Source organism: Gallinula chloropus, assembly GCF_964237585.1.
Source record: "Gallinula chloropus genome assembly, chromosome: 2".
Taxonomy (NCBI): Eukaryota; Metazoa; Chordata; class Aves; order Gruiformes; family Rallidae; genus Gallinula; species Gallinula chloropus.
The window spans coordinates 111,974,500-111,998,629 of record NC_140086.1 but is presented as its reverse complement, the minus strand read 5'-3'; the positions used below and the strand labels follow the sequence as shown (position 1 = coordinate 111,998,629).

The 24,130-nt window shown below is 38.9% G+C and overlaps 1 protein-coding gene across 1 annotated transcript in view; it reads left to right on the top strand.

Moving 5' to 3' along the window:
* DPY19L1 (dpy-19 like C-mannosyltransferase 1) overlaps positions 1–15,054 on the top strand; it is a gene marked incomplete at its 5' end in the record, with an annotated part of 49,276 nt that extends 34,222 nt beyond the window's left edge. Inside the window, 9 exons of the mRNA XM_084279849.1 lie at positions 86–187; positions 906–977; positions 2,337–2,386; positions 3,420–3,444; positions 4,570–4,689; positions 10,952–11,126; positions 12,036–12,135; positions 13,697–13,822; positions 14,836–15,054. Of these exons, the coding sequence (XP_084135975.1) occupies positions 86–187; positions 906–977; positions 2,337–2,386; positions 3,420–3,444; positions 4,570–4,689; positions 10,952–11,126; positions 12,036–12,135; positions 13,697–13,822; positions 14,836–14,992 (927 nt within the window). The 3' untranslated portion in view covers positions 14,993–15,054. The remainder of the gene's footprint in view (positions 1–85; positions 188–905; positions 978–2,336; positions 2,387–3,419; positions 3,445–4,569; positions 4,690–10,951; positions 11,127–12,035; positions 12,136–13,696; positions 13,823–14,835) is intronic.
* Positions 15,055–24,130: the final 9,076 nt, after the last annotated feature.

Here is a 24,130-nt window from a genome sequence, read left to right as displayed (position 1 = left end):
AAATATTTCTCATATACATTTAAACTACTCTGTTGTGAAAACCAGGGCAGTTGTTGCTTACTATACTTTTTTCTTCCCCTACCAGGCTCATATAGGAAATATATTAAAATCTAAATTTATCGGCTACAAGGATTTTGATACGTTAATGTATACCTGTGCTGCAGAGTTTGATTTCATGGAAAAAGAGGTAATTTGATCAATGTAGATGATTATGGAAAAAGGAACTTTATAGTTTGTCTTAATTTATAACTTCAAACATCCATGAGCCGTAACTGCTACTGTTATCCTAAGTTCAAGCTCTTACTCATTGAATTAGAGACATTAATGAACTAAGATAAATGTAACTGGTTTTATTGCTTTTAAATTAACTAAATCCAAAAGTGGTTTGGTTTTTGGATCTAAGAAATGTTCGTGCTTGAATGAAAAGTACTTGCTCAGGGATAAATGAAAGATTAAGAGTTCTGCAAAATTCAGATTTTATGTGGTTGTGGGAAATGTACTGAGAGCCACAGAAGTCTTGTGCAGTAGATTTAGACAACAGAACAACATCAAAATGTCTTAATGTGGCTTTTTTTAGTTCATCAATATCTAGATATACATTTAGAATATCTATAGGCTACTCAACTCAAATCACTCAAATTGAGATGAAAATCAATCAAGTGTTAGTCTTTGGATGGCTTGCCAAAGGACTGGGAGTAATTTACTAATGACCCTAGTATTACAACGTCTAGTGTGATTGCTGGGTAGAGTTTTAAATGTAAGTTCCTTTTAAGCTTGCCTTGCTCTTGTTGAATGTTTAAATTTACATTTTACTTGAAGAACTCTTTATATTGTTTTCTTTAAAAATTTTATTGAAGTAATTCTAGGTGACAGAAAGCAACTAATACTGTTTACTTCCATTGTAGACTCCAGTAAGATACACGAAGACTCTGCTATTACCAGTTGTTTTGGTGGTTTTTGGGGTAATCATCAAAAGGGTAAGTGATGGATTTACCTTGAATTTAGTTTTTAGGGGTTTGGTTTTTTTTTTTTTTGAAGGAATCACTATTTATTTTGACATACTTACTATGGTGGGTTAGCCTTGGCTGGTTGCCAGGTGCCCGCCAAGCCATGCTCTTGGTCTCTATCATAGGTGGGACAAGGAAAAGAATTGAAAAGACTCCTGTGTCAAGATAAGGACAGGGAGATCGCACACCAGTTTACTCTCATGAGCAACCAGACCTGAGTTATGGATGATTAATTTATTGTCAGTTAAAAATAGGGTAGGATTGTGAGAAAAAAAGGAAAACTCAAACCACTTTCCCTTCATCCCACCCCATTCTTTCTAGGCTCAATTGGTCCCTCACACAGACTGCAGTTCTTTAAGAACTGCTCCAGCATGGGTCCTTTCCATGGGGTAAAGTGCTTCAGGGTCACAGTTTCTGCCAGAAAACCTGCTACTGTGTGGGCTCCTCTACAGGCTGCAGTTCCTGCCAGGAGTTTGCTCCTGCGTAGGTTCTCCGTGGGCAGCAGTGGCCTTCAGGGCATGTCTACCTGCTCTGGCATGGCGTCCTCCACAGGCTGCCGGTGGCGATCTGCTCCACCACCGACCTCCATGGGCTGCATGAGGACAACTGGCCAAGCCACGGTCTTCTCCACCAGGGAATCTCTGCTCCAGCTCCTGGAGTGCCTCCTCTCCTCCTCCTTCACTGACCTTGGTCTTTGCAGAGTTGTTCCTCTTCCATCGTCCACACTGATTTTTTACCTTTTCTTAAACTTGTTACCAAGAGAGACACCACCAGTGTCACTGATGCACTCAGTTTTGGCCAGTGGTAGATCTGTTTTGAAGCTGACCAGAATGGGCTCTATCTGACATGGGGGCAGCCCCTGGTCCCTTCTCACAGAAGCTGCCCCTGCAGCCCCCCTGCTACCAAAACCTTATCCTGTAAACCCAATACAGTTAGATAAAAAACAGGTTTTCAGAAATACTGGCTTAAAGTTCTGTATTCTCGTTGCTTAGGCTTTTGCAAAGGTCTGACGGCTTTGATGTTAAGCACCTGAAAAGTTTGTCATTTAGCTGATGAGTGCTATAACTGAAGTTTATAACTGTTTTTGTAAATTTGATTATGTATAATTTGTGTGAAAACAACTTACAGTTTACACAGGAACAGATGGGATTACTGCTAACTGCCTGGCTAATTAAACATCCTCAGAAAGAATTTTTAGCCAAAACATTGCATTTCTTTATCTTAGCATTATCTCAAAATGAGGTTACCCAGGTGTAATTTGATCTAGCAAATGGGGAAAATGCTTTAGAAAGTTGATTCCTACTTTTTGTTTGCTCTTGTTTTTTTCAGGCGATTAAATATGTTATGTGGGCCTTATCTCAGGCAGGCCAATATGAAAGGTAAATATTGTCTTTTTTTAATGCAAAACTGACTGAAAGCTTATTTGATTTACTGTATGTTAAATAATTCAGAATTCTACATTGTGTTAGTCCTTTTTGAAGAGTAATTTATTTCAGTAACTGAATGGCTTAAATGTGCTATATGGTATTTTTATAAGATGTCTAAAACTACACTTAACAGCTAACACTTTTACCCCGAATTTTCTATTTAATCATTTAATTTTCTGCTTTGTTCCTAAAGGAATATTTATTTATGGGCCTATTTGCTTTTCTCCTATAAACAATGAATGTGAAGTCTTTCCTTCCCGCTGTGTTTTCTCCAGATTGTAGAGATACCTGAGTTTCATCTTTAGGAAGGGATCCCAACTTCTTTCTAATAATACATGTGCTACCTGTTACAGTCATTTGGCATCACTTGTTGATGCTGTGCTTAAGAGCAGTCAGTTTATCCAATTGAATATTTAAATTTACCACTAATAATTTCAGTGATCTCTTCTTCCTGTAGTATAATGACCCTTACGAGTATTTCAACAGATGTGAGCAGGATTCAGGATCCTGTCTTCGCAAATGTGTTTGGAGAGCAGCAAGTACACGACTCGCTCTTTTCACATTTTTTTTTTCCTTATGAGAATCCAAAGCCAATCTATATGGTATCCGAGGAAATGATGGACATCTCCACCCTCCCCCCCCCCCTTTTTTTTTTCCTTTTAGCTTGCTGAAGTTTCATTCTCTAAATAAACTGTTCTACATGTGAAATAATTTGTGGAAGGGATTAAAAACCCACTAAAGTTAATTTTCAGATTTCCAATTAAATATAGGGATTGAGGAAGATAGTTACTGATTTGCTATATATTTGAAAGCTTGTTAGAGGGGCGGGGGGGGGGGAAGTCTGTGCAGGTGGTGACTCATGCCTACTGGATTAGTTCAGGTGTCTACAGCCACTGTATATGACTTCTAAATAAAACCAGTGCTTCTGCAGTACATTAATAAAATGATTTTTCTGTTGTGGTTTTGTTTGCTTGCTTTTATCCAGAGAGGAACGTTTTAACCATGGTGAGGTAAGATTCTTTCTGCACGATTTTATTCGTATGTGAATGTGAATACTCAGCATTAAGTGTAGTTTGCAATGGTCTGATCCTGATTCGTGGTTTCTTTGAAGGTGAGCATTTGCAGCTTTTAATCCCTCGCCTTAAATTGGGTCCTATACATCACCAGAATAACTCTGAGCTGGTGAACAAAAAACTTACTAGCTAATGGTGGGGTGGCAGTGTGAAAGGAGTATTCGGAGCTTTTACTGTAGCACTACAAAAAGGCACTGAAATTATGCTGGACTTTCCATTTTCCCCATATAGACCGAGAAGGAGACTGGGTCCAGTACTGAGGCTTCACCTGACAGATAATGTTAAAATTCTGATTTGAAATATGAAAGAAAATAAGTTTACATGTGGTTCTTGTAATAAAACTGTGCAAAAGATATAATTGAATGGCAGCTTTCTTATATGGTTTCTTTGTTTGCAATTAAGTCAGCAAGGACAGAATAAATTTTATTAACAGCAGTTTATTTGTGGTTTGTGCTGTGAGAGGAATCTCATGCCATTCAAAATATGATATTCAGTTAATTAGATAAAAGCACTGATTTCAAAATGCCTCTATGATTTACCACAGCACTTCCACAAGTAACAGAGATTCAGTGTTAAGAGTGGTGAGGGCATAACTGTTTTTTAACCTCTTTGGAGAATACTGAAGCAAGCTGCCTGGGGTTCTGTGGATACCAATGATTTTATTTGCTGCTTTAATTTGATGCTTAGTTGTTCTAGGTATTAAATAGCAAGGTCTCAGGTCTCCCTACTTTTCTAAAGAAGTTACACAAGAACTTTTACTTATGCTATTGCCTGTTTGTTTCAGGCTTTATTACATAGCTACCCATTTCTCCAGCTGCTTTTGATTTTATTCCAGTGTTTATCCTTTCTGTTGCTCCATACCTTAGCATACTACGTGCACTTTAGAAAAAAGCTAACAGAAAGTCCTTGTCACTGTCTGAAATGTGAAGATCTTTACTTTGACTTTTTTCAGACAAGCTCATCACTTAAGCTAAACTGTAAATAAATTTGTATGTTAAGACACAAATGAAAAGTATACAAATAAGCTGTTGTATGGTGTGGGTGTGTGTGTTCTTTTTGCAGCTGGTATACCATGCGTTGCAGCTGTTGGCATACAGCGTCCTAGCAATTTTAATAATGAGACTAAAGCTGTTTTTGACGCCACATCTATGTGTTATGGCTTCCTTGGTGTGTTCAAAACAGGTAAGGCCTTTTTTTCTTTTTTAACCCTGTAGATATCTTTGTACTTAGACTATTGCCCAGATATTTGTCCTAAAGCAATATTCTGTGTGTGTAATTGCTGAATCTGAGTGTACCCATTAAAAATAAACCAGATTATATTGCCTGTTGTAAAATATGGTTACACAAGTTCCATTCTCCCCTCTTCCCAAATAAAGCAAATGTCTTGTTTTATGCGACTTGCCCATTTGCATTATTACACGAGTTCCTATGCTGTGTGGTGAGCTTGAGCGTAGGGAGAATTGCACTGGGTTTTACTGTGTTTACACACTTCTCTGCCATTGCAAGTTTTTTATTGGCTATTAATTTTATTTAAACAGTGTTTGACTTTGTTGTCACAGCTTTTTAGTGCTTATTGCCTTACATGTTGAAAACATTGCAGCCTTAAAAGTCAAAAGTTATATGCCTAACCCCAGGTTTAATTTTCCTGGCTTGAAGACATCGATAATATAAAATGTTCCTAGATTTTCTCCAGATGTGAAAGATCTGAGAATGGCTTTTTATGTTTCATTATCTGTGATTTTGAGAAGTTAACCTGATTGAGTCTGGATGTAAGCATTTGTTTGAGAAGCTTTACAGTTGCATCCAAAGTAGGGTAAGCAGCCCTTTGTCTGTCCAAACACCTTGGACCAGAAAGGGGTGATCAGTGGTACGAAGTCTGATTAACCATTAACTACCAGTGTACCCCAGGGGTTAATACTGGGTCCAGTCTTGTTCCAGAATCTTTAATGATCTGGATGATGGGGCAGAGTGTACTCTTAGGAAGTTTGGCAATGCTACAAAACTGTTAAGGGTGTCTGGTACACCAGATGGGTGTGCTGATGTCCAGTGGGACCACAACAGGCTGGAGAAATCCGCTGATGGAAACTTAATGCAGTGGAATAAAGGAAAGTGCCAAAGCCCTGCACTTGGGAAGGAAAATCTGCAGACACTAGTACATGCTGGGGGCTGACCAGCTGGAAAGCTGCTTTGTGAAAAAGGACCTGGGATTCTGGTGGGCACCAGGTTGAACATGAGCCAATAATGTGCACTGGCAGCAAAGGAATCCAATGGTGTCTTGGGCTGTGTTAGGAGGAGCGCTGCCAGCAAGTTGATGGAGGTGATCCTTCACCTCTATTCAGCACTTGTCAGGCTATGCCTGGAGTGCTGGGTCAAGTTCTGGGCTGTCCAGTGCAAGAGAGACATGGATATACTGGAGAGAGAGCCCAGCAAAAGGACCACAAAGGTGATTAAGGAGCATAGCTTCTGTGAGGAAAGGTTGAGAGGTGGGGACTCTGCAGCCTGGAGAAGTGAAGTCTCAGGGGAATCTTACTATTTCATGCAAATATCTGAAGGGAGGGTCTAAAGAGGACAGAGTCAGGTTCTTTTCAGTGGTGCCCAGCAACAGGACAGGTGATGTGTGCACACTGAGACTTAGGAGGCTCCTTCTGAATATCAGGAAACAGTTTTTCACTGTATGACCAAGGATTGGCACCAGTTGCCCAGGGAGGTTGTGTCATCATCCTTGGAGATACTCAAAAGCCGTCTGGACATGGTCCTGGTCAACCTGCTCTAGGTGGCCCTGCTGGAGCAGGGAGGCTAGACTAGATGACCTTCAGACGTCCCTTCCAGCCTCTGCTGTGATTTTGTAGAATGTATTACTTAAATCACACAAATTAAATATCCCACACCGAGAGAGTGAAAGATTATGATTAATAGTGAGCTGGGCTTGCTAACAAGAAAACAAATTGGGAAGGTGAGACAGGGAACTCATGAAAATGTCTATATGGAGAATGTCCCAATGAGGATGAGTGGGAGAAAGAAAGAATCCAGTGCTAAGAACTATTGTGACGTAGCACAGAAGAAGGAAAAGAGAAAACTGTTTGGCAGAGGGGGGGGAACTGGCAGTGGCGGGGGAGGAAAATTAGGATTTTCATAAGAAACCGGAGTCGTTAGGTTTACTGTTTTTGAAAATTTAAGAAATACAACATTACAAAGTTCAGTACTGAAAAGTCTTGAGTGCCAGCATTGATGGGCTATATACCTTTTTCTGTCTGCCTTGTGCATATGCATGTGATACAGACTATAATACGTGATATACATTGATTTTCCCATAATATCTGTGGTTGGACCCTGTCCTAAAGGTGAATTAGGGGTGCATGGTGGAGGCAATTACTGGAACATCTGACAGCTGTGTTACACAACTGGAAGATATGTGAATGAGGCAGAATTATGCAAAGAGGAGATGCTGTCACTTGTTAAGGCAGCCAAACGAATGATTGTTTCCCAGAAAATAAATTGCTTCTCTGGATGTTCTTTCAGGGAAGGGCAGTTTTTGGTAATGCTGGACAAGCTACAGAGTATCAGTCTATTTAAATTGATGCCTTGTTTTGTTACTTGTCATAGGTAAAAGTGCTGAGTATTTGCCAGTATTAATTGAATGTTTCTAAATGAATTTTCAGGAGGTATTCCTAAGTAATTTAAAACTTAAGTTGCTATTCTCAGGTCAGAAAAGCAAAAAGAAAAAAAAAATCAAATTTGTAGAGAGCAATTGCAATATTAATGAACTATGTCCAAAATTAATTTGTTCTTAATTCTTTGTCTTCGATTTGTGTGTTTCTAGAATATAATTAATGGGCTTTTCTGCCCTGTTATTGAAACTTCTTTTATAGACTTTTCTAATGGGTGAAGGTGAGAATTGAAATATTTCTGAATTTCATGTCATAGGAAAGGGCCTCTCAGCCTACTGAAAGTTTGTTTGCTTCTTGTGGGCTTTGTTGTTTTGGTTGTGTTTTTCTTCTGTATTAAGAGAAATAATCTCTGAAAGGTAGGGAAAAGTACCTTGCAACTGGTAATGACTGAAAGATGAGCTGCTAGGAATGGTTTCTGTTAGTATGCAGCCTCACTTGCTTTTCTCTATATTGTAAGTTAGCCACTGCATTGCTAGTTAGTAAAAAGTTTTCAGCTGGTGATCTTTTTATTGGTTTTTTTTTAACATTAATTCATTATGGATTGTTGTGGCTTTTGCTGTAGTAGTGCAACTAAGGTTATCAGGCCAGTTAATGAAAACTGGTGCATCTGGTAATTATTGCATTTTAGATCTTCAAAGATGCCACATGTTACCACTGTGTAAATATTGGCAAAAGGGACAGGTTCAAAATGAGGGGAGACCTCATCTCAGTCTATGGCTTCCTGATGAGGAGAAGTGAAGGGGTAGGTGCTGATCTCTCTTTAGTGACCAGCGATAGAATGGCATGAGGCTACAACGGGATGTTTAGGTTGGATATTAAGAAGAGGTTCTTTACTGGGAGGATGGTATTGCACTGGAATAGGCTCCTCAGGGAAGGGGTCACAGCATCCAGCTTGGCTGAGTTCAAGAAGCGCCTGGATGATGTACTTAGTCACATGCCCTGACTTGGCTGGCCCTGTGTGGAACCAGGAGTTGGACTTGATGATCCTCATGGGTCCTTTCCAGCTCAGGATATTCTGTGCTTCAGAGTATTTTATCGGTATTTTCTCTCAGCTTTGAGCTGCATTTTGGCCCGTTTGTTATTCTGCTGTTTCCTCTGGTTGTAGAGTGAGAGTAACCTTCATGGGAGGCTGCAAGGGTTCCCGATTCTGGGAGCTGCCCCTGTTGGACCAGGTGGCTCAGGTCCAGTGACTTTTTCTTCCTTCTTTGAAACATCATGGAGGTATAGTTGGCTTCAAAAAAAGTCTTGTATGCTAGGGAGGACAAGGCTTTAGATGACTGCAGTTTGAACAGCGTTTCTGTGCAGAAAATAAATGAGCAGCTACCCCATAGAGTAAGGCCTGTGATTATCCTGGCCCTGGCTTGGGTGTCAGGAGAAGTACATACTTGCATTCAGGAGTGCCCAGCTTTAGGTGAACAACGTAAGTAAAAATAAAATTAATTCCCTTGTTGTGTTATCAGTGAAGGTTCTTATACCTGTCTGGCACGTTCCCTAGGTTGGTGTCTGTACTTGTAAAAGACAAGCTGGATTTTTTTCTGGTCTGATTGATGTACACCTTATTTAATAGGGAGCAGCTGGTAATCTTCCAGGTAGTATGACTGGCTTCAGCATGAGAGAAACACTGACCCATAAGGCTGCTGAGCTGCTATTGACCAGACCACTTCTAAGACTGATGTGACTTAAGCAAGCAAAGGGATAAGGAAACTTTTTTTTTTTGTAGGATCAGGAAAATACCAAGTGGTTTCTAGTGAGATTTTTCTGTCCTACTGGCTGCTGATTAGAAGTAGTATTTTGAGGTTGAAAAATCTGACCATATTTGCAAAACTGACTCAGAATAATTGGTGCAGTGGAAGGAGATGAGAAGGGGAAGGTAGGACTTGTGGCTAAAAGATTGATTAATACTTGGTACATTTATTGTTATGTAAAGTTTTAGATGTTTGCCTAAAGGATAAGTTGATAAACAGCAATTTGTTTTTACAGAGGCAAGAAAAAATTAAGCAAATTTAACTTAATTAGCCCATTGTAATCAAAATCAACACTATCTATTCTTCTAGCAGACCACAGATGTTTACCTGCAGTGGTATGTTAGTAGGACTGACTTATTTTGAGGCTCTGTATAGATAACGTGGCAATCAGCTGCCTTTCAAAATATATCCTTTTATTGGTCAACACTCAGGCTGAGATGGACATTTGTAACGTAAACCAAAAATGAGCAAACAGGCAAAGCACATACTACAGTTATTCTGCTGCACACGGAAAAGTTCTTTCAGCCGGTTGCGTGAATCTGTGTTCTTTCCATTTACCTCAGTGTTATAGCTTGTGGCACCTGATGGTCAATGAAAATAACTGTTTACATCCACACACTTTCTCTTTCTCTTAGGAGGAATTATACTATCTGGAGTGGAAATTTTGAAAGCAAATTAAAATAACTGGAGAAAGACTTAGCATATTCATTTGACAAAAACAAATTAGAAAACTTGATATGAAAATGAGGAACAGCATCCCATAAAAGAAATGCTTCTTCTGCATTGCATATTTATTTGTTTGACCATTCCAGGCTTGTTACATGAAGATAATAGTGGTAAATTTAGATACTTCAAACAAGAATGTTGTTTTATAAAAACATGATCAGAGTATGATTTTCTTTAATTTGAAAATGCGTGTATTTCAAAGAATTCCAAAGTCCTAATATGTTCTTGAAGTGAGATTTTTGCAGCTGTTGGTAAAAAGGAGGTTTGCTCACATAGAGCTGCATACAGATGAATACATTTCCCTTCATCCTGCCAGACGTATGCAGTGGTCAGGTGTATCTGGTACACTGTTTGCTTGGATGGAATTGCTGTTCTTGCTGGAATGTTTAGCAAGTCTTCCAGAATGAGAGTAGAGAACACTACTTTGGAGAGATGGCTTGAGAGTTTTAATACTCTAATGTAGTTTACAGTTAGTTATAACAAATAACGTTCACTACCTAATTGGTATAGTCAACCTAGTGGGAGGTTTTGCTGTGAAACTTTATCATTTCATGATTTAATTAAAAAGATGGGTAAAGGTACTCTGAATGAAGTGTATTTATTTAGTGTGGGTTTCCTATTTTTGAAATACTATGACTTTCCTCTATTAATAATAGCTTGAAAAATAAAGTAATTCATACTTCATTTTACTTATTTTTTAGAGCAGATATGGATGAGAGAGTGCTCTTGCTCAAACTAAACTTCAGCATAGCTAATTTGGTGGTACTTTCTTCTTAACTACCCGTTTCCCATATTTATGAGTTTGCTTAGAGCCTCCAGCAAAAACTGTCTTTAGGAAAAATGCAAAGGCCATTGTTTTCCGTTCAAGAAAGGGAAGAGTAGGATATAAAGCAACATTACCCTTATATCTAAAGTCTGATCTTGGGATATGTTTTCAGAAGCTTGCAGTTCAATCTCTAAGCTGTATACAACAGCTAGAAACTCTGGATGTGAATAGGACATAAAACACTATAAAATGCAGTTAGCATTACTGAATCATCTTTATTTGCAGAATTTTACATTTGAACTACAACTTCAAAAGCTGCATTAATGTCAAACTTCTTTTTATTATAGAATTGCAAACATAATGCCCTACATTTGGTAAACAAGAACAGTATTTATGAGGTCTTGCTGAAGTTCAGTGCAGAAGCAATTGCGAAGATGTTTCATATAAGTTAGGCTCCTTATAGAGAAATAAAAATTAATTGTGCTGCATGCAAGGTTATGGAATTGTTGTCTCGAAATTAATTGATTCTTGCATTTCAGTTGTTTGGATGGCTCTTCTGTAAAATCCAGCCCAAAACATTGGTGTTTGCTATTCTAGCATTGATGGCAATAGAGGGATCAGCAAACCTTCAAACCCAGTGGAATGTCATGGGAGAATTTAGTAATTTGCCACAGGAAGAACTTCTGGAGTGGATAAAAGTCAGTACCAGACAAGGTAAACTATATAATAATGTATGATGTTCTCCATTTAGTATGAGATATATGTAAGTATAGAACTTGATATGAATGACTGAAGAGGTGCTATCTGTGGCTTTGCCTTGGGACTATCCTAATGCCATGGTTTAGCTTCTATAAAGATAAGTATATGTGACTATCTCAGATGAAGAAAAGACAAACCAAAAATGAACACCAAAAGCTTGCTTTGTTAGACTCTAGGGAACCAATCTGGAGGTTCTAGCCAATGGAGTAGTATTTCTATGACAGAAGTGATTTTTGCAAAGTCCAATTAAAGTAGGTTTTTTACTTAAATGACACTGTGTCCTGTATGAGTGTCCATGATCCCATCATCATGATTTGCTGAAAGAGAATTCGAAATGTGTGTTTTGCAGTTACATCTGTCTCTCTTTTTTTTTTTTTTTTTTGTTGGGTTTGTTTATTTATTTATTTATTTATTTATTTATTTATTTATTTATTTATTTTTACAAAATTGAGTAAAAGTCATTGGAAAACTTGCTGGAAACAAAGTAGTTACCTTCTTAGCAGGAAAATGCTTCCAAACCAAAGTGGACTGAGATTTGTATGAAGTAACAAAAACTTGTTACAATGTCATTCTCATTAACATGTCATTCTCTGTGCAAGAAAAATAAGATCTATTAAATCTCTGTTCTTGGGTCTTTACTTATCTAATGACTTAAATTGAGTTCGGAGTGAGTTTTGGTTTGGGATTTTTGTAGTTTTTAAAGGTGATTTTGTGCATTGCCTGTTCTTGCCACATAAGGCATTTAAAAAAAAAAGTACCTTATCCTCTTTATGTTTTTGTGCATGATTAATGTTTAGATATTTGAAGATTGCTTCTCTACACTTACTGCCTGATCTCAGACATGCCTTTTGTTTTGTGCTTCAGATGCTGTTTTTGCAGGAGCAATGCCCACAATGGCAAGTGTTAAATTGTCTACACTTCGTCCTATTGTAAATCATCCTCACTATGAAGATGCAGGATTAAGGTAAATTTCAAAGTTGAAGATTTATTTTTGTGTGCTACTAATTCTCTTGATGTTGGTAGAAATGAATCACAGAATCACAAGGTTGGAAAAGACCTTTAAGATCATCAAGTCCAACCATTCCTGTCCTATGCTAAACCATATCCCTAAGTACCTTATCTACCTTTTTTTTTTAAACACATCCAGGGAAGGTGACTCAACCCCCTCCCTGGGCAGCCTGTTCCAGGCCCTGACAACTCTTTCAGTAAAAGTTTTTCCTAACTCCTAATCTGAACCTGTCCTGGCGCAGCTTTGTGCCATTTCCCCTTGTCCTATCAGCTGTCACCTGGCTGAAGAGACCATCTCTGACCTCTCTACAACCTCTTTTCAGGTAGTTGTAGGCAGTGATAAGGTCTCCCCTCAGCCTCCTCTTCTCCAAGCTAAACATCCCCAGCTCCCTCAGCTGCTTTTCATATGATCTACCCTCCAGCCCCTTCACCAGCCTGGTTGCTTTTCTCTGGGCTTGCTCGAGGACCTCAATGTCTTTTTTATGGTGAGGAGCTCAGAACTGGAGACAGTACTCAAGGTTTGGCCTCACCAGTGCAGAGCACAGGGGAACAATCACCTCCCTAGAGGTGATTGTGATAGATGATATGTTATATTGTAAAATTTCTTTAAAATCCATAGTTTAGTTATTCCCATTGGCTCTCTGTGATTGTTTGCCAGTTTGTTTCATAATATATCTAATTACTGAAATATTAAGACTGTTGAAATGGAAATTTTGTAATGGAATTACTGAGTTGTGTACTTACTCAGTAATTTGGTAAAACTAATTTAAAAACCAAAACAAAAAAAAAAAAGAAGGCAATAACAAGCTAGGGATGCAGGAGAAAAGGAAGGGATTCATTTTGCATGCCTTACATCCTGGGTTCTGTGTCTGGCATGAACTTTTGGTTAGCCCTGAAGTGGTCAGGCAGTTGGCTCAATCATTGTAGGTCCCTTACAACTGATATACTCTTATTTTGTATGAAATGATAGTACAGGGCATGTTTGGGGAAAACAAGCTACAGGTGATACAGCAGCTGAAAATGAGCAGGAGTTAACAATGTCATGCTTTGCACAATCAGAGGAGGATATTACAACAGGATAATGGTTCATAAGTGATGGTTTTGCTTTATTCAGCATAGGCAGACGTCAGGTCTTGCACTCTGCGTTAAAAACGTCCAGAGGAGGGCAATGAGTATGACCTTTTGCAGAGAGACTGGGCAGATGATTTCTTCTGATCACCTCCAGTCCAAAGCAAGGTCATTTTTAGCCTTGAATATGATGTGGGGAATGCATTGCTTTGATGTCGTTACTTCTGTTCACAGTAACTGTGGATCTTGTTATAAAGCCGTCTCAGAGATGTATACATTGTTCTTGTAGTCGTTGTATTCCTGAAGAAATAGTAGTGTTGTTTGCTTTAACCTTATTAACTTATAGCCTAATTGTCTTATGAAATAAAACCCCTTCCTATCCAGTCTAAAGTTTAAGCTTAAATTTTCATGCAGTGTTGCTAGCTAACTTGTGCATCTCTCTTTTGAAGGGCCAGAACTAAAGTCGTGTATTCCATGTACAGCCGAAAACCTGCAAAAGAAGTAAAGAGAGAATTGATAAAACTAGGAGTGAATTACTACATCCTGGAGGAGTCATTGTGTGTAAGCAGGAAAAAGTGAGTAATTTCCCCACACGGGAACCATATGCTGCTCAAATAAGTAATATAAGGTTCATATCAAGTTAGAGTTTTGAAATGTTGATTTGTGCTCCATTAAGTGTCCAAAATACATTTTTGTCCAGTGTCTCCACTGGACATAATTAACTTTAGTATAAACCATATATATTTAACATTAGTATAATTAACTTTACCCGCATTAGCAACCTTGTGGTCTTGCCTTGGGGTGCTCCTGAAAAGCTGTGTTGAATGTATCTTTAAAATCTGCTGTAAAATACAGAAGAGGTTCACAAAGGAAACAAGTTATTATATGGTGGCAAGAACAGACGTGTGTGTGTGTACTAAGAGCTTGAATGAGTAAAAGGTGCAGTGTAAAAGAGTACCAAAATATTATGCTATGCTTCCCCACCCACCCTTCTCTTTTTGGCCTTTAGAACACACTTAGTGTGGATTTTTTATTTCATTTGCTTTGCATTTAGAATAAAATTAAATCTGTTCTATTTCTTAGCTATTATCTTTGAAAAAATTAGGAAGTTCTCAGTAATTCTGATTTTAAGATAACTGTACAGGGAATCGATGTTGATTATGTGCTTTAATAAAAAAGGAGAGAGTGACTTTTTTTTTAAAGTTGTTTTATATCCTGGGTTTTCTTTAGAAATGTTAGGAGGGTGAACATCATCCTTCATTTTATAAGATGTTGTAAGGGTCCCTGATCATACATGTTGTATAGTTTGAGTTGGTTTACATGCTTTCTCCTCCAAATTAATTTTTATTAATTATGGAACTACAAAGGTAGACAAATTGTACACATTCTTCTTGATACTATTTTTTTAATTACTGCTGTATTTATTGATTTTGTAATCTCCTAAGAATTTCTAGTGTAAAGACAATCTTAAATACAGATGGCACAATTGGGGGTGGTGGTGGTGTATAAAACTTAGTCCAGCAAACTGTATGCTTTTTGATGGAATTTCTTAATTTTTAAAAAAAATTATTATTATTATGTTTTCTAGGCCTGGTTGCAGTATGCCTGAAATTTGGGATGTTGAAGATCCTGCTAATAGTGGTAGAATTCCTTTATGTACCCTTATGAGCAAGGAATCCAGGCCATATTTCATCACAGTATTTGAAAACAGCAATTACAGAGTCTTGAAGATTCCAAAGGAATAACATTTAAATGCAAAGAACCATCAATCTTCCAGCTTTTTAAACTAATAACTCTAAGAATTCTAAATCAGAAATATGTTTTGTACTAGACTTAAAATGGAAACACGTGTATTTTATTTTTTACCATTTTAAGTGAATTCTGATTATAGAAATATCTTAAACCTAACAGTTTGGATTTCTATTTCAGGGTCAGTCCCTTGAGATTTGCTATGCAAATGATTATATGTTTGCACATTTTATTTAACACTGATCCAAAAAGAGTTAAAAGTAGCTATGGAACGTAACTCCATTCTCAAAAACCAATGATGATGTGAAATGGGACTGTCAGAATGTCTTAGCAAAGCAAGTTTGTTTAAAGCTTTGGTGCTAGCAGCTCGGAACAAAGGAATGGTGCTATAGCATCTGGCATCGCGTTTCTTATGTCACTTTCATTGCTGATCTCCCTTCTGGACAAGGTGATACTCTTAAAAGTCACGTAGTTTCACTAGTCATGCCTGAGAGAAATAATTAGTTTCGTTGAGGGGATTAAGATCACTGGTGGCTTTGGACTGTTTAACGTGTGCTTTTTAAGCTTGCTGTTGAAAGTGTGTGGGCAGACGTGAAACTTCATTGCTTAGGTGCATGTTCTTGGAATCCTACTGATATTAAAAAAGAAGACTAATAAGGGTAATGTTTGCAGTGAGCAATAGTTTAGCTTCTCAGTGTCCAAGGATTTTTAGCATTCTTATGCATTCAGAATAAGCTGGCATAATATACGTGAAATTTTTAAGGGGAAATGCTTTATTCAGGAAAATCTGTCATAGCCTTAGAAAGATACTAAAACAAGCCCTTCACTGCCTTAACTAGACCTTCAGCGCCTAACTTGGTAAGAAATTGCTTTCAAAATTTATGCCCTGTTTTCTTTCCCCCTCTATTAGATCCTGCCTGGATTTTGTCATCAGCATTAAAGAAAAGTGAAATGTGACCCAATTGTGGTATGGGTATAGTCAGTTGTGTGGGTATAATTGCTCCAACAATATTAGACCAGTTCTTCTGTCATCTTGATGTCACACCGATATTATAGGTAATAGAGAATTCGCTTTCCAAGACAACCCTGTGCCAGGCCACCCTTTAGTTGTTTAACTGACTCGGTAGAACTTTTGTACGTCTGTTGCCTTTGGGAAGTATCACAGTCATTGTGATTCTGCAGTACCAGGCTTCTGAAGTCCAGTGTTTCTCTGTGTATCATTCATGTTTTCTTTCAGCTTGGTGGTTGTTTTTCTTTTTTTTTTTTTTCTTTTTTAAGGCATCAGTCTGTTGATATGACTGGTCGTTTTAGCCCTAACAGCATCTAGCAATATTAGATGCTGTAGGAACAGCATCTATCACACCTATAACGATATCAATTAAATGGGAACCTAGGATAAAGTAGTAGTGTAACAGCTGATCAGTATTCTAAGACTTCTTATTTTTTTAAAATCTGTTTTATTGAGAGGGCGAGAGAGAATGGCTGAAAATGCATTAGCTTTTTAACTTTTACAGAATAGATTTTGGAAAAAATTTCTATAAGGAAACTCACAAAAAAAGGGCTTTTGGGAAGTCACTTTTTAAAATGTTAACTGAATTCAAGGAAGTGGGGGGGAAAAATCTTTATATAAACATTGTGACTAGTGTTACAGCACAAAAAGGTACTGTATTTTTATGAAGTTTATGCCAACTGTTGACATGTACTTATGTGGTTAAATAAAAAGAAAAAGATGGAAATTGTTCTCCTGTTTCTGATGGATGTTATGTTTCTGCTCTTACATCTGTGGGACTCAAGTTGAATACAGCTGCTGCAGCAGAAATTATTGAAGCTGAGCTCTCAACTAAAGAGTGCACGGAAGTGCTTCAGGTAATTAAACCAAACTCACTTGTCTCTTTCCGGACTCCTTTTTGTTTGGCATATCAGGGCAGGATTACGTGAAAAGAAAGAAAATGTCAAGCGAAGTGAACTTGGAGGGCAGTTCAAAATCACTCCCTTTTTTGTTCTAAGTTTCTGAATTTGGACAATCAAGATTGAAGCCCAAACACTGGTTGAATGAAGAAAGATTTAAAAGTTAAGGTTCAAAGATGTACTTCAGTAAAGATGCTCCTCATTTTATGTGGATGCTGTTGTTACTGACTGTGTGGCCAGATGCTCTTTGTAAATGTTCGGCTCGTGCTGAGGGGTATGATACCGCCTCTCTCTTTGAACTGGCCTTAAAACCAAATAATTAATTGAGGTGACACCTAATTTTTCTCCACAACTACCTGAAAGGAGGTTGTGGAGAGGTGGGAGCTGACCTCTTCTCCCTAGTGACAAGCAATAGGACAAGAGGAAAGAGTATCTCAAGTTAGGCCAGGAGAGGTTTAGGTTGGATGTTAGGAAAAAATTCTTCACAGAGAGGGTTGTTAGGATTGGAACAAGCTGCCCAGGGAGGTGGTGGAGTCTCCATCCATGGAGGTGTTTAAAAATTGGTTACATGTAGTGCTGAGTGACATGGTTTAGTCGTGATGAGACTTAATGATCTAAACGATCCCTTCCAGCCAAGGCAATTTTATGATTCTGCAATCGTCATCTAATACTAAGATGATGAAATCTAATAATGGAAAAATATGAAGTAAAAAAGTGCAATATATGATTCTGGGGAAGAACCATGGGAATTCTTGAATTGGGTGAATCACGTTAACTGTTTCTTGTTCTTAGCAGTAATATGCACTCAGTTCCGAAGGAAAGAATTTGAGCTTAAATAGTGCAACACTTTAGGAGCACAATGTTATGTGGACTATTGCTAGCTCTGAGTGCAATAAATTTCTTCAGTACAATGGGAACAATGACAATTCAGTATCAAACTTCAGGTAACTGTGCAAACACTAATATTTAGTATGGAGGCCAAACAAGGCACCTTTTTGAAACGATGCTGAGCCCTATGCAGCACTGCATCGTACTTGCACTTCATTGTTCCCCTCAACCATTTAAAAAGATAGCTTTGCTTTTTCCTTTTTTCCTTTTTTTTTTAAAAATTTTCAGTGCAGCTTAAACACTGAAAGTACATCAGCATTTCTTGGAATTTTATGAGTAAGACATCAGAGTTACATACCACACGATTGGACTCCAAATGAAGTAAAGAAAACTCATTTGGCAAAAGCAGCTATGTAAGGCAGAGTATAAACACAGGGTTGTCACAAATCTGCATTGCTGAAAGCAATCAGAAATTGCTAATTATGGCTTAGGACCCGTGTTTTCGGATTGCGTTGTTCCAAGTCTGAAGGGATAGTAGTGCTGTTCTGTGTAAGCTGTAGTGCTGCGCTATAAGGGAAGAACAGGATGGCAGATGGGGTATGAAAGGAAGACTTTGCTATTTGAATATTAATACTGAGTTTAGATGTTAAGGAATAACTCTACTTTGAAATTCAGACTGGGGCAATAAAATGGCTTGGAGAACTTCTGAGAACTGGTCAGCTCTGCAGGAATCGCTTGGGCAGTGAAATCTTTGTGTCATGATAAACCAATTCTCAGCTGTAGCTGTATGATGTAAGCACTTTATTTCAGTACAAAGCAAAACCTTTTAATAAACTGCCTGTAGCAGAGTTTTAAGCTCACTCATTGGACTTGAATAGGGGACTAGACAGATTTACAGGGTTAGGCAGAATCTTCTTCCTTTCCAGCAAGATGGCTTGTTTCTGATCTCCTGTAACTCTCCATTGCTGAAAAAAATTCACATAGTGCCTGAAACCATTAGTTGTTTGAGTGGGTCCATCATGTAGTAGTTCAACAACTTTATTGCTTTCTATTACAGTGAGTATAGAGCATTTATTGTCAATAGATCTTGACATGTGGCTAGAAGACATGGAGCGAGTGAATAATACTGGTTTCATATCTGGCTGAGGACTGGGGCAGGATCCTGGCAGCCAGCCTTCCACCCTATCAAGGTTATCAGCACATTAATTGATTCTAGAGCAGCACGTCTTTCACCTGTTGGGCAGGAAGGGTGAGATGTAGCTTTTAGCCTGAAGAATATGAAAACACTTACTGGATCTCATGTAAAGTTATTACTGAGCCTGACACAGAAGAACTTCTAAAGGGAAAATCTGTGTCCTTTTGTTGTTCACCTGAAAGGAAACAAGTCATCTTGAGTTTGTTCTCCAGTCTTGACTAAGTGGATTTTCAAAGGCAGTGCACCCAGTTCTTACTTTCAGTGCTACTTACTGCTGGGTTTAAACATCTGTGCAGAATCGTCTTCATGTTACTGAGCAACTGGTTGCTCGGCTTCTCTGGCGACAATTCCCTCGAGTGCCTTCAGATGCAGTTAGCAAACATTATTTGCAAGCAGCTAATGTTTTGCTGTAGATATCTCTGCCTGAGTTCTGGGGAAAAAGAGAGAGACATGTCCTAGCCTCTTCTGAAGTATTGGCTTTTATAGTTCAACTATTTCTAAAAATCTAACTTTTTTTTTCCGTAACTAAAGAAAGTTGGCAAAGCCTGAAAACACACCAGAGTAGGATGTCTATTTTTTTTCCTGAATTAGGTTTATGATGGTGCTTGAATTACTTGCCTTGCTTCTCTTTGATTTTGATTAGGACAATATAATGCACTTATATTTGGAGAAATTTATCTTTCACTGCTCATAAAAATAAGCTAAAGTTGAAAAGCTTAGTGGCTGAGTAGAGTACAAATTTTTGTATTCCTGATGTATTTCAAAGGCCATTCAACTCAAAACACAAGTTGCATAGAAGTGTTCCTGGAGCAGATGTTTTCCTTAACCTTAGTTTTCTTTGGTTTCAATCCTTGCTGGATTTAGCTGCAGTTACCATGCTAGGGGCTGCTGCATAGAGCATCTTTGATTTGGTACATTTTGGCCATTTTTGTGTTACTACATAATTTAATAGGAATAAATAGTTGGAGAAGGGAGAAATAGTAACAAGATGATCAAAAGTAAGTTGGATGACATGAGTTCTTTATTCAGTGCTTTAATCTTAGAGTTACTACCCTCTGCTTAAAATCAATCAGATGTTACTCAGCAAGCGGTACTGCAGAATCTGTAGTTTTTAAACTAATGAGGACTTGGCTATTTACTTGAATAGTTGCAGGTTTGCTTTATCCATTAGGGTTTTGCCTGAAATAAAAAGGGATGGTAAAAATGCCTTTGAATTAGAAGCCTGTGACATGTATTGCCTTCTTCTGAACCCTCCATGCGCAACTGAATTGATAATTCAATTTAGCAAGAAACCAGTCAGCGCTGATGGTTTGTTTCTGTAAGATTGTCCTTACACATGAGGTAGTAGTGAAGCAATAAAGTTCAAATTGAAATAAATTGAAAAGCGTAAATATTTGCAGTGTCAAGGTGCGGCAGGATTGCCGAAAGGAAACACAGTTTCAATAAAGTCAGAGTGTGTTTAGAATTGTGTTTTCCTGTTCTATTTCATTTTATTGTGTTTCACTTCGATGTTGGGAAATGGGATAAAACTGAGCAGAATAGAATTGAGCAAAATTGAATAGCTGAAGCAGAGAAGGTGTTTGTGTCATCTTTTTTTTTTATTTTCCTAAACCTTGTCAAAATGCTTGGCTTGTGCCAATAACTAGATGATGAAGCTGTCCTCACATTCCTGCACCAGGGCTGTCTGTCTTCATTCTCTATTGCTCTGCCGTTCATTTATTGATGACTTAAAAAGAGCGTGGTCCTTTTACAAGGTTAAACCTGGAGTTGTGTTGTAGTCAGGACCTCACAGAAAGGTGAGGTGGAGAAAAAAAACCCCCACACATCATTTGTTTGTTTATGTGATCTGAAAATAACTTTTTCAGCTACAAATCCCACGTGACAGGTCTCAGCTCATTTCTGTCACACAGGTGCTCACCACAGTAAACCACTGAGAGCATGCTCTCCTGTACTGGGTAATAGGGACCTGAGGGGGTGTATCATGGGTATGATAACACCATGTCATCTTCTGTGTGGCCTTGAACTAGTCACTGGGTAGGAGCTGGGTTTATTTTTAGTGAGGAGTAAGTGTGTTGCTACTGAACTAATCAGTAAATCCAGAAGTTGTTTTACTGAGTAATTAATTGAAGCTACTATGAATCAGAATGACATCTGTGTTACATCAGAGTGGTGTTTTAATCAAGTTTCCTATACTTTGACTACGACTTAACAGTCCTTTGGACAAATGTCATATACAGCATCATGCTGTAATCCTTCAGAAGGAGTGTAATCTGTCTAATGTACTTAACCAAGTAGAAGACCACAGAGGAAGCACACTGGAGATCAAAGAACGTCCTGTCATAATGCTTGTAATATATATTTTTAATATATATAAAATATTGAGTATCAATTTTATAGAAGGCTATTTTGAACTAGGATGCTCCTCAAGACTGCAGCAGAAAAAATGAGGGATCATTGGGACTGTTAATCACTGGGAACCTAAGAAACAAAGTTTAGCATGAAAGAGGTGAAGGACTAGCTTTTCAAAAGTTAAGAATGATTTTGGGTGCCTTCAGCCTAGGGTGTGCAGTCCTGGCCCAAGTTCCAGAAAGAAATATTGGTTCAGTCAGTCACTCAGAACTGCTACTGAAAGCAAAAACTTTTGACACCCAAATCACATTTAAAAGAAAGGCAGAGACACTTACTTCCTACTAGTAGCTTACTCCTGGCTATCTGTATAGCACTAGTTATGGTAAATCTTGGAAGTGTCTCAACAAAGAAATCTTCAGTTTAAAAAAATATCTGATCTTCAATGAGCACTTTTCAAGCTGCTCTTCTGCTTTGAGTGTAGGACTACAGCTTGCTAATTGTTTTTTGCTGCCACATGAAGAACTACATGATCCCTTTGCTTGGAGGCTCCTTTTAATTTTTTTACAGTTTTTTTTTTACCCCCTAAAGACTGATGTTAAAGCACACTGAGACAAGCCACTGAAGAAGAAACAGGAGGATGTTGTTCTGCTATGCTGAGTAGTTCGGTTGGAAAGCTTTTGTGAAGACCTGTGCTTAATGAACATGTTACCAATAGTCACCCCTTCTGATCTCAGAGCTTTTGAAGCAAAAGATGACATGTCTGGAGTGTTTAAAACCATGAAATCTGGTCATGTTATTCCATGGCAATACTGACTGCTAGTATAACTGGGTTTTTTATCTTTGTACTGGTGTGCTTTCAGAATTGTTTCAAACCATTTAGACCTTCCATAGGCAGCACATGGGTGCTGTCATCTTTGTTGTCAGTGTGGTGAAGCACAGGGCCTCAGTGTTCCCTGTTACTTCATCCTGTGTCATTCCCCCACCCCCTTTTTCACCTTTTCACCATCATGCTTCATCCAATTCCTTTGTGCTACAGACGTCACTCCACTCTGCAACTGAAGGGATTTAAACACCATCTGTGTCCATTACAGAATCGCAGAACGTTAGGAGTTGGAAGGGACCTTGAAAGATCACCTAGTCCAACCCCCCTGCTAGAGCAGGATCCACCTAGATTAAATCACACAGCAACGCATCCAGGTGGGATTTGAATGTCTCCAGAGAAGAAGACTCCACAACCTCTCTGGGCAGCCTGTTCCAGTGCTCCGTCACCCTCACTGTGAAAAAGTTTCTCCTTATATTCACATGGAACTTCCTGTGCTCCAGCTTGCACCCGTAGCCCCTTGTCCTATCACTGGCCACCACTGAGAAGATCCTGACTCTCGCCCTTTACATATTTATAAACATTAATAAGGTCACCCCTCAGTCTCCTCTCTCCAAGCTAAAGATGCCCAGCTCCCTCAGCCCCTCCTCATAAGGACACAAGATGTTCCACTCCCTTAATTGTCTTGGTGGCCCTGTGCTGGACTCTTTCAAGGAGTTCCATGCCCTTCTTGAACTGAGTGGTCCAGAACTGGACACTATTCCAGTTGCAGTCTCACCAGGGTGGAATAGAGGGGGAGAAGGACTTCTCTTGACCTACTAATCACACCCCTTCTAATACGCCCCAGGATACCACTGGCCTTCTTGGCCACAAGGGCACACAGTGCTGGTTCATGGTCATTCTGCTGTCCACCGGGACCCGAGGTCCCTCTCATCTACGCTGATCTCCAGCAGTCCAGTCCCCAATCTATCCTGGTACCTGGGGTTGTTGTTCCCTAGATGCAAGACCCTACACTTGCCCTTGTTAAATCTCATTGAACTTTCCTTGTCCAACTCTCCATCCTGTCTAAGTCTTGCTGAATGGCAGTACAACCCTTTGGTGTGTCAGCCACCCCTCCCAGTTTTGTATCATCAGCAAACTTACTCACTGTACACTCTATTCACTCATCCAGGTCATCAGTGAATACATTGAATAGTACTGGTTCCAGTACCGACCCCTGAGGGACTCCACTAGATACAGGCCTCCACCTAGACTCTGTCTCATTGATCAAAACTCGCTGGCTTCTTCCCTTCAATCAGGTCACAATCCACCTCACTACTCGACCTTCCAAACCACGTTTTCTCAGTTTAGTCATGAGGATGCTGTGGAAGACAGTGTCAAATGCTTTACTACGATGGGAAGTTGTCTGCTCTGTGCTCCCCTATTTACACTCCACAAAGAGATAACGGTGATGTACTTTTTGATACCACTGCCATCACTCTAAATGTCTACATTTCCTTTGGGAACTCGCTCGTGCAAATACAGAAAACAGATATGCAAATTCTACTGAAAACATCACAAATCAAGGCAATTCCCTCTGATAAAGTATCAAAAAAGCCAGGAGACGTTTGCTGACAGTGCTACAGAATCACACTGGTCTGTTCTTGATGGGTCATACTACCCTTGGTAAGAACCAAGGTCGAGGGAAGCACACAATTAGAACACGCAGCTGAGGGTGAATGGCACAGAATCTCTTCATCAGTTCATGAGTTCTTGATACTGCTTCGTGTTTCCTTCCTTATGGCACAGGGTGACTGCAGGCTGCCCATCACTATTGCCATCTGAGCTGGCAGCAGAGAGGAAGTGAGCAGCGAAACCATTTTAAGGTAATAAGGCAGAGGAGCTTCTCTTTCTGGCTCACGCTCACTGAATTCGGGGTATCTATTACTCCTGCACAGTCGGTGGCAGATGTCGGTTGCAGCAAATCCTTCCAAACGTTACATTTATTCCTGGAGGTAGAATCTGTAAATGAACTTTGTTGATTCCCATGTGACT